Here is an 11,350-nt window from a genome sequence, read left to right on the forward strand (position 1 = left end):
TCATATGCCACTAAAATTAGGGCCCATCTTTGAATTTGTGCAGAAGCTATGGGAGGTATAGCCTTTTCCTCGCTAAACAGACCCAAAAGTGGTTTGTGGTCTGATACTATCATGAAGTGTTGCCCATGCATGTATTGTTGGAATTTTTTTACACCAAAAATAATCGACAGACCTTCCATTTCGATCTGAGAATATCCAGTATTGGTCTCCTTATTTAAGGAAAGATGTAAATGCATTAGAAGCAGTTCAGGTAAGGTTTACCAGGCCAATACCAGGAATGGGCGGGGTGTCTTATGAGGAAAGGGTGGACAGGTTAGGCGTGTATCTACTGGAGTGTAGAAGACTAAGAGGTGACTTGATCGAAACCTTTAAGGTCCTGAGGGGTCTTGACAGGGTGGATGTGAAGAGGATGTTTCCTCTTGTGGGAGAATCGAGAACTAGGGGTCACTGTTTAAAAATAAGGGATCGCTCTTTTAAGACAGAGATGAGGAGAATTTTTTTCTCTCAGTTGGTTGTGATTCTTTGGAACTCTCTTCTCCAAAAGGCAATGGAAGCAGAGTCTTTGAATATTTTTAAGGCAGAGCTAGGTAGGCTCTTGATTAACAAGGGGTGACAGGTTATTGGGGGTAGGCGGGAGGTTGCAATCAGATCATGTCCTTATTGAATGGCGGTGCAGGCTTGAAGGGCTGACTGGGCTACTACTGCTCCTAGTTCATATGTTCGTATGAGTAACTCATCTCCAAAGAAGTCCAACGTTTACAAGGCACAAGTCAGAAGTGTAATGAAATACACTCCACCTTCCTCAATGAGTGCAGCTCCAATAACACTCAAGAAGCTCTACACCATCCAGGACAAAGTGGTCAACATCTCATCTACCGCTTAATGATTCACTGCCTCCACTAGCTGTGCACAGAGACAGCAGCATGTACCATATACAAGATGCACTGCAGCAACTCACCAAGGGTCCTTTGACAGCACCTTCCAAACCTGCGACCTCCACCACCTAGAAGGGCAAGGGCAGCAGATGCATGGGGACACGATCATCTGCAAGTTCCCCTCCAAGTCACTCACCATGCTGACTTGGAACTATATCACTGTTCCTTCACTGTCGCTGGGTCAAAATTCAGGAACTCCCTTCCTAGCTGCACTGTGGGTCTATCTACATCAGATGGACTGATGCAGTTCACCACCATATTCTCAAGGGCAATTAGGAATGAGCAACAAATGTTTGCTTGACCAGTGATGCTCACATCCCATGAAAAAAAATTTTAATTGATATGCTAGCTGACAGTAAGGGAAGTTGCTCAGTGGGGCAGTTGCTCTAACTAAACAGAGATAGACCTGGTTATGCAAGGCATTTTATATGAAGTACACATCCACACATATTCACTCCCTTCATCACTGACACACAGTGGCACCAGTGTGTACCATCTACAAGATGCACTGCAGGAACTCACCTTAGGCAGCACCTTCAAAACCCAGGTCCATTACCATCTAGAAGGGCAAGAGCAGCAGACACATGGGAACACCACCACCTGGAAGTTCCCCTCCAAACCACTCACCATCCTGACTTGGAAATATATCGCCGTTCTTTCACTGTCACTGGGTCAAAATCCTGGAACTCCCTCCCTAACAGCACTGTGGGTGTACCTACACGACAGGGACTGCAGCGGTTCAAGAAGGCAGTTCACCATTACCTCCTCAAGGGCAATTAGGGATGGGCAATAAATGCTGGCCTCACCAGTGACACCTACACCCATGAATGAATATATTAAAAAATCACCCATATCCCATGCCAGGGCAGTGAGTAAAATTAAATGCTGAAGGTAATACAGGCATTGAATAGAAAACACATATGTAACTTAAACTTATATAGCACCTTTCACAGCCTCAGGATGTCCCAAAGCAACTTACAGGCAATTGTACACTCTTTGAAGTGTAATGACAATTGTAATATACAAATTTTACATGGATCAAAATCCTACAAACAGCAGTATGAAAACAGCAATGTGATAATGATCGGATGATGACTAGAGTTAAGAAGAACGTGAGGTGATCAGTTTGAAACATATAAAACTCCTAAGGAGTCTAATAGGCAGATGCTGGCATTGTGTGGGAAGTCTACAACTAGGGGTCATATTCTCAGCCATTTAGGATTGAGATGAGGAGGAGTTTCTTCATTCAAAGGGTTGTGAAATTTTGGAATTGTAGGTGCTCAGTTCTTGAGTATATTCATGACAGAGATCAATAGATTTTTGGATAAAAAGGGAAATGAGGATCCCAAGAGAAGGTGTAGCTGAGATAGAATGACAACCATGATCTTAGTTGAATGGTGGAGCAGGCTCATAGACAGATTGACCTACATCTGTTCGTATTTCTTATGTTGGGATAATCTGTTTCAATGATGTTGGTTAAAAGAAAAAAAGACTTACATTTTTACAGTGCTTTTCATGACCACTAGATGCTTCACAGCCAATAAAATACTCTTTGAAGGGTAGACAACATCGTAATGTGGAAACGTGGCAGCTTATTTGCACACAGCAAACTCCACAAACAGCAATGTGATAATGACCAGAAAATCTGATTTTTATGATGTCGGTTGAGGGATAAATATCAATCAGGGCACTGGGGATAACTCCCTGGCTCTTCCACAAAGTAGTGCCTTTGGATCTTCTACATCCACCCACGCAGACAGATGGTGCCCCAGTTAAACATCGCATCTGAAAGACAGCACCTCTGACAGTGTATAATCCCCTCTGTACCACACTAGAGTGTCAGCCTTGATTTCTGTGCTCAAGTCCTGGAGTGGGACCTGAATCAGAGGCTAGAGTGCCACCAACTGAACCACAACTGGCACTGACGGCTGATAGCTGATAAGGGATAAATATCAGTCAAGACTCCCATGGTCTTCTTCAAAATAGCACTAAGAGGATCTTTTGCAGATAGGACCTTTCTTTAACATCTCAAAGTCAGCACCTCTGAACTCTGAACTGGAGATGCTAGCCTAGATCTAGTACTTAGGCATCTGGCACGTGGCTTAAAACCATAACCATCTGATCAGAAACAGGAGTGCCAGCACAGCGGCCACGGGTACCCTTTGAGAGTAGCTTAACAGGAAAGGCCTACTAACAATGTGGCTAACTCTCAAATGCCCTCTAACCAAGTAGGGATGGGTAATAAATGCTGGCCTGGCCAGTGATGCCCCCATCCCATGCACAAATAAAAACAACATTTACAGAGCAGATCACCTGAGCAAGAGGAAGGTTTTTACAAGCAGCAACAGTGAATAGCCATCTCCCCTGGGAGGGAGAAGGGTTAAAATGAAAGATGTGTTTTCTACCAAAATGAAGTTTGGAAATGAATTGTCCATGGGGCTAAGCCAGGCTAATTGATCTAGAAAGTTAGTTAGGATTTGAGGGCTTTATTTAGGAGCTAGTCAAATTGTATGTGATCAATACGTTGAATGGCAGGCCCTCAGAAACCAGAATATGTTCATTAGCATTTTATGTAATCGTTTACACCATTGTGTCTTTAATCATGGCCAATTGACAGATCTAACTAAAGAGGCATTTGCTCCTTTGCCTACACAGGATAGCTATAGGACTGCTCATGTGCTCCAGTTACATTATGGGGAGGTCACAACAACTATTTCATCTTTGGCTACGATAAGCCTGGACACAGTCTGTACACAGGTTCCCAGCATCCTTCAAACTGGCCAACCACCCAGTATGGTGGAAGGTGAACTAAATGAAACTTGAGTCTTTAGTCTCCTCGCAATTTCTGTGTGAGAGGGGTAATTTGCGTGAAGTTTTCAAGATGTTAAGGGGAAAAGATAAGGTAGATAGAGAGAAACTATTTCCACTGGTTGGGGAGTCTAAGGCTAGGGGAGGAAGGCAAAGTCTAAAAAGAAGAGCCAGACTTTTCAGAAGTTAAATTAGGAAACATTTCCATGCACAAAGTAGAGTAGAAGTTTGGAATTCTTCCACAAATAGCACTGATGCTGGATCAATTGTTAATTTTAAATTTGAATTTGATAGATTTTTGTTAACAAAAAGGGACATGGGGCAAAGGTGGAGTTAGGAGAGCCAGGATTGTGCTGAATGGCTTGAACATGGGGCAAAGCGCATGGTGTTGGGGTAGTATATTAGCATGGATAGAGGATTAGCTAATTAATAAAAGACAGAGAGTTGGGATAAGGGGGCATTTTCAGGATGGCAACCTGGAGTGCCACAGGGATCAGTGCTAGGGCCACAATTATTTACAATATATATTAATGACTTAGATGAGGGAAGTGAATGTACTATTGCCAAGTTTGTGGATGACACAGAAATAAGTGGGAAGGCAAGTGGTGAGGAACAACTTGCATTTACATAACGCCCTTCACAACCTCAAGATTTCACAAATTACTTTATAGTCAATGAAGTGGCTTTGAAGTGAGGTGTAAGAAATGCAACAGCCAATTTGCAATGTAATAATAACCAGACAGGAGATCTTATGGCGCAGCGGGTAGTGTCTCTGCCCCTGAACTAGAAGCTCTGGGTTCAAGACCCACTCCATGATTTAATTGTCATGGGGGGTATGTTCATAATGTAACCAAACAGGTTAATTATCAACCTGTAAATCCTTCCAATGCAGCTATGGTAGGTGACAGGAGCAAGAGAGTCTCTTAGTCAGCCATGTTTGATGTGGAGTGGTTCCCCTCAAGCTATAGCCTCTGGTGAAGGCAAGTGAACTGTTCCAGGAAATACTAGCTATGGAAACAGACATAAACAGGTACTTTTCCTGCCTTATATGCCATTAGGTGTGAGAAGAAGAATGACTTGTTTTTAGTGATGACGGTTGAGGGATAGGTATTAGCCAGGGCATTAGGAAGAATCCTCTTGCTTGGCCTTGAAAGAGTTCCGTGGGATCTTTTAGATCCACCTGAAAGACCAGATAGGGTTTTGGTTTAACGTTGCATCTGAAAGACTGCACCTCTGACAGTGCAGCACTCCCTCAGTGCTGCACTGGAGCATCAGCCCAGATTTTGTGCTCAAGTTTCTGGTGATTTTAACCCATGCTGTTCTGACTCAGAGGTAAGAGTGCCATCCACCGTGCCACTGTAGCCTCTCTTCCATCTTTCTCTCATTGTCTCCAAGCATAATCTTTCTTTAAAATCCATTTCTTGCCCCTTTGGTTTCTTCATCACCTGACCTTTGATCATTCAACTCAACTCTCGGTAACTGAAATACACTGGCTTCCTCCTCCCAAGGAATCTCATTAAAATCCTACAATCTTCATCAGCAAATTGCTCCACAGGCTCAGCCCACTCAACCTCTCAAGCCTTATGTTCCTTTCCATACCCTCTGTTGCTGACCTCTAGCTGATGATAGCCAGCTTAACCTCTCCACCACTGGTCTTGATTCCACCACTATCACTGTCCAGCTATTTATCCAGCATCAATTTGTGGCTAGCCAGATCTTTCTCCAGCTTTACACTGGGAAGGCACAAGCCTGTGAAAGGCGAGTGTTCCTCACTCTGTGGCATCTTAAGACTGACTATCATCCTTCCCAGCTAATCAAGCAACTGAACTCGACAGCAATGTATGACCTCAGTGTCAAAGGAACATAGGAGCAGGATTAGGCCATTCAGCCCCTTGAGCCATTCAACTTGATTATGGCTGATCATCTACCTCAATGCCATTTTCCCACGCTATCCCCATATCCCTTAATGTCATTAATATCCAGAAATCTATTAAGCTCTGTCTTAAGCATGTTCAATGATTGAGCTTCCACAGCCCTCTGGGGTAGAGAATTCCAAAGATTCACTACCCACTGAGTGAAGAAATTCCTCCTCACCTCAGTCCTAAATGGCCGGTCCCTTATCCTGAGACTGTGTTCCCTGGTTCATTTGACCAGGTACAGTTCCAAATTCCATGTCAACTCCACAATTAGGATGGCTTTCTTGTATTTCCCTAATATCACCTGACTTCATCCCTACCTTACCTGTCCTACAAACATTGACACCTCCGGGCACTCACCTCATCAACCACCTAAGCTCCATCCCATACAAAATCCACATATGCCTATCACTTCTGTTCTATCCTCCTGTATAATGTTTTCAAAATCAATGTCCTTATTTATAATTCACCCTTGCACTTTCACCTGCTCCAGTAACTATGATCCAACTCGGACCAGCTCTGGATTACTGTGCAGTTGTTCCAATTCTGGCATTTTGTGTTTCCTCCTTTCTCCCATTGGTAGGATCTATCACATCCCTGGAGGTACTTCTCTTAACCTCCATCCCCTCAAATCTCCCCACCTACATGGGCATGTTGTCAAGAAAGACTTGCATTTATATAGCGCTTTGCATGACCACCATACATTGCGAAGTGCTTTACAGACAATGAAGTACTCTTTGAAGGGAAGTCACTGTTGTAATTTCAGAAGCTTGGCAGCTAATTTGTTCTCAGCAACCTCCCACAAACAGCAACGTGATAATGACCAGATGAACTGTATTAGTGATGTTAAGGGATAAATATTGGTCAGGACACCAGGGATAACTTCTTCAAAATAGTGTCATTGGATCTTTTGCATCCACCTGAGCAGTTGAATGTCTCATCTGAAAGACGGCACCTCCAACAGTGCAGCACTCTCTTAGTGCTGCCCTGGAGTGTCAGCCTTGATTTTTGAGTTGAAGCCCTGGAGAATAGAAAATCTCTGGAAAGTTGAAAGTTGAGACATGATATGATGTGTGTCCTTGGAATTCCAAAGGGACGATATGATGTAGACCGTTCACTAGTTCATTATATCCAGAACAGAAGAATCAGAATTTGCACCCTGCACTTCAATTTAAAGCTAATCTGCAGAAACACGGTTTCACTGTTTGGTCCATTTATGAAACAGGCTCCCTACGGAGACAATGGCAGCAGTTGGTATTGATCCATTCAGATGTAAATTGGATGTGTTTCTTTCAGAAAATAAAAATTTGAGAAGAGTTTCTGAGCAATTTGAGATGTGACATGAGATAAGTGTACAATATTTGGGAGTAAAAGTTGACTTTGAATCTATGGTTAAAGCTCTCAATCACTAGTGTTTTCCTCACTTTATGCCTGAGTCTAATTTATAGAGATTGATTGCCTTGATTATTCAACAACTCTTTTATTGTCTATCACACCCCATCCAGTATGGTGGAAGGTGAACTAAATGAACCTAGGGTCTTTAGTCTCCTAGCAATTTCTGTGCAAGAGTCTCCCACGTTAAGGGGTAATTTGAATTAAGTTTTCAAGATGTTAAGGGGAAAAGATAAGGTAGATAGAGAGAAACTATTTCCACTGATTGGGGAGTCCGAGGCTAAGGGAGAGAGGCAAAGTCTAAAAATAAGAGCCAGCCTTTTCAGAAGTTAAATTCGGAAACATGCCCATGCACAAAGTAGAATAGAAGTTTGGAATTCTTCCACAAATAGCACTGATGCTGGATCAATTGTTAATTTTAAATCTGAATTTGATAGACTTTTGTTAACAAAAAGGGACATGGGGCAAAGGTGGAGTTAGGAGAACCAGGATTGTGTTGAATGGCTTGAACATGGGGCAAAGCACATGGTGTTGGGGAAGTATATTAACATGGATAGAGGATTGGCTAACTAATAAAAGACAGAGAGTTGGGATAAGGGGGCATTTTCAGGATGGCAACCTGGAGTGCCGCAGGGATCAGTGCTAGGGCCACAATTATTTACAATATATATTAATGACTTAGGTGAGGGAAGTGAACGTACTATTGCCAAGTTTGCGGATGACACAGAAATAGGTAGAAAGGTAAGTGGTGAGGATGACACAAAGAGTCTACAGAGGGATATAAACAGGTTAAATGAGTGGGCAAAAACTTGGCAGATGGAATATAATGTGGGAAAATGCGAGTTTATGCACTTTGGCAAGAAGAATAGAGGAACTGAATATTATTTAAATGGAGAAAGACTGCAGAAAGCTGCAGCACAGAGGGATTTGGGGGTCTTCGTGCATGAATCCCAAAAAGCTAACATACAAGTTCAACAGGTAATAGGGAAGGCAAATGGAATGTTGGATTTTATTTCAAAGGGAACAGAGTACCAAAATAGGGAAGGCTTGCTAAAACCATACAAGGCACTAGTTAGACCACACCTAGAATACTGTGAACAATTTTGGTCCCCTTATCTAAGGAAAGATTTACTGGCATTGGAGGCATTCCTGGGAAGGTTCATTAGGTTGATCCCAGTTTACGGAGGGGTTTTCTTATGAGGAGAGGTTGAGTATGTTGAGCCTGTACTCATTGGAGTTTAGATGAATGGGAGGCGACCTTATTGAAACATATAAGATTCTTAGGAGGCTTGACAGGATAGATGCTGAGAGGTTGTTTCTTTCCCCTTGTGGGAGAGTTTAGGACCAGAGGGCATAATCTCACAGTGAGGGGTTGTCCATTTAAGACAGAGATGAGGAGGAATTTCTTCCCTCAGAGGGTAGTGAATCTGTGGAATTCTTTATTGTAGGGGGCTGTGGAGGTTGGGTGGTTAAGTATATTCCATGCTGAGATAGGTAGATTTTTAATCAGTAAGAGAATCAAAGGTTATGTGGAAAAGGCAGGAAAGTGGAGTTGAGGATTATCAGATCAGCCATAATCTCACTAAATGGCAGAGCAGACTCGATGGGCTGAATGGCCTACTTCTGCTCCTACATCTTATGATCGAAAACTCCTGTTCGGCCAACATCCGTCTCTTTCTTTCTTGTTAAAAAGCCTAAAAAAGCCAAGATGTTGTAAACAGGTTTCCGGCAATATGTTCCTTTGGCAGAGAGTGGCAAATTGTTGCTTCTGTGCGAATGTGTTTGCTTGTTAGGAAGTACGTGAAGGCATTGGAGAGAGTGCAGGAACGATTCATGAGAATGGTTCCAGGGATGAGGATTCAGTTATGAAGATAGATTGGAGAAGTTAGATCTGTTTTCCTTGGCTGAGAGAGATTTGATAGAGGTATTTAAAATCATGAGGGGTCTGCACACAAGGTGACCAAACTTTCCTTATTTTATGGGATTGCCCTCTATCTGAGTCCATTTCCTGTGGATGGTGCATGGTGCTGGGATGCTGTTTGTTCCGCAAATTGAACCTTCAAATTTCACGCATGCACAGTGCCCGCTCTCCTCCTGTCTGTGCACTCCCACGGCTCTGGCAGCGGCCCCCCCACCCCCCCCACCCACCTTCCCGCCCCCTCCCCTCCCATAAATCTGACAGCACCCCCTCCCCTCCACTCCCATAACTCTGATAGCGCCCCCTCCCCCCTGCTCCTATAACTCTGATAGCGCCCCCTCCCCTATGCTCTCACGACTCTGACAGCACCCCCTCCCCTATGCTCTCACGGCTCTGACAGCACTCCCTCCCCTCCACTCCCATAACTCTGACAGCACCCCCTCCCCTATGCTCTCACGACTCTGACAGCACCCCCTCCCCTATGCTCTCACGACTCTGACAGCACCCCCTCTCCTCCACTCCCATAACTCTGACAGCACCCCCTCCCTGCCAATAAATCTGACTGCACCCCCTCCCCTCCGCTCCCATAACTCCAACAGCACCCCCTCCCCTATGCTCTCACGGCTCTGACAGCACCCCTCTCCACACCACCCCCCCCCCCCCAACCAACAGCTCTTGTAGCACTACCACCCCTACCTCCCCTCCCCCACCCCCAACAGCTCTGGCAGCCAACACCCACTCTGGGTTCCCACAGCTCCAGCAGTACCCCCCTACCAACCTCCGCCCATCCCGAATGGACCCCCATGTCAGGCCGTCCCTTAATTTTCCCTGTGAAAATTGGTCACTCCTTCCGGATAGAGCAGACGGGGAGAAACTTTTCCTCCTGGTTAAAGGATTCAGGGCTGGGGGAGGGGTGGGGCACGGGTTTAAACTAATCAACCATGTGAGGGAAAACATTTTTCACGCAGCGAGTGGTTGGGGTGTGGGGGTGTGGGTGCGTGGGGGGGTCTGGAATGCACTGCCCAAGAGTGGGAGTGGGTTGGAGGCATGTCCGGTGGAAGCATTCAAGGGGGAAACCAGGCTGTTGTCTGAAAAGGAAGAAGGCGCGGGGTTCCGGGGACGGTGGGAATTGCTCATTTGGGGAACAGGTGCAGACACAACGGGCTGAATGGCTTCCTTGCAGCGCTGTGACAACTCTGGATGGGATGGATGGATGGCTAGATGGTGGTGGTGATAGTGGTGGAGGAGGGACTCACGTGACGCAGGGGCTTCCCCCCCGCTGGGTGACGTCACGGCGCCGGTGTTGCAAGGTTCTAGAACGTGGTGTTGCGATATTTTTTTTTGTTTCTAAACATTCGGCGGCGGCGGCTGGAAGCGGAGCCGGGGCTGGAGGGAGAGCGAGAGGGGAGGAGGAGGAAGAAGAAGAGGGAAACCCATGCCCTCGGCCGCCTTTCCTCCTGCTTGCCAGCCATGAGCCACCCTCCACCGGCCGGAGCGGGCAGCGGCGGGGGCAAAACCGGCAAGCACACGGCTCCGTCCCCGGCCCCGGCGCCGGCCCCCAGCGGCCTGGCGGCGGCGGCGGCAGCGGCGGTCGCAGCAGCGGCTTCCTCTTCATCTTCTTCCGCCGTCCCTGCCGCCGGGCCCGGGGCTGGGGCTGGGTCCGCTGGGGCCGTGGGCGGCTGCGGGACGGCGGCGATCATCGGTGCCGGTGTCGCTTCTCCCCCTCCGCCGCTCCACCATCACCAGGCGGCGGCGGTGGCGGCCGCGGCAGCCGCCGCCGCGGCCGCCGCCGCCGCCGCCGCTCAGGAACTGACCTCGCTCTTCGAGTGCCCCGTCTGCTTCGACTACGTCTTGCCGCCGATCCTGCAATGCCAGGCCGGGCACCTGGTGTGCAACACCTGCCGGCAGAAGTTGACCTGTTGCCCGACTTGCAGAGGCTCCCTCACCCCAAGCATTCGCAACCTGGCCATGGAGAAAGTGGCTTCGGCTGTGCTCTTCCCCTGCAAGGTAAGCCCCTTCCGCCGAAGGCTGGTGGCCTCCAGGGTCTGCGGTGACATGTTTTCATTGTGTCTTTCTACCCTGGTTAATCCTTTGCATCGCTATTGTCTGCAGGGGAGCTTCACATTTCACAGCCAGCCCTCACTACCTTCCCCTATCCCCCTATCTTCTCCCCCATCCCCCTATCTTCTCCCCCCCCCATCCCCCTATCTTCCCCCCCCCATCCCCCTATCTTCCCCCCCATCCCCCTATCTTCCCCCCCATCCCCCTATCTTCCCCCCCATCCCCCTATCTTCCCCCCCATCCCCCAATCTTCCCCCCCATCCCCCTATCTTCCCCCCATCCCCCTATCTTCCCCCCCATCCCCCTATCTTCCCCCCCCC

At 47.0% G+C, this 11,350-nt stretch overlaps 1 protein-coding gene across 1 annotated transcript in view; it reads left to right on the forward strand.

The window, feature by feature from the left end:
- Nucleotides 1-10,439: 10,439 nt before the first annotated feature.
- The window catches only part of LOC121287055 (E3 ubiquitin-protein ligase SIAH2-like), a 35,046-nt gene continuing 34,135 nt past the window's right edge, over nucleotides 10,440-11,350 (forward strand). Inside the window, exon 1 of the mRNA XM_041204517.1 lies at nucleotides 10,440-10,976. Coding sequence (XP_041060451.1) covers nucleotides 10,440-10,976 — 537 coding nt within the window. The remainder of the gene's footprint in view (nucleotides 10,977-11,350) is intronic.

Source organism: Carcharodon carcharias, chromosome 2 (assembly GCF_017639515.1).
Source record: "Carcharodon carcharias isolate sCarCar2 chromosome 2, sCarCar2.pri, whole genome shotgun sequence".
NCBI classification, from domain to species: domain Eukaryota; kingdom Metazoa; phylum Chordata; class Chondrichthyes; order Lamniformes; family Lamnidae; genus Carcharodon; species Carcharodon carcharias.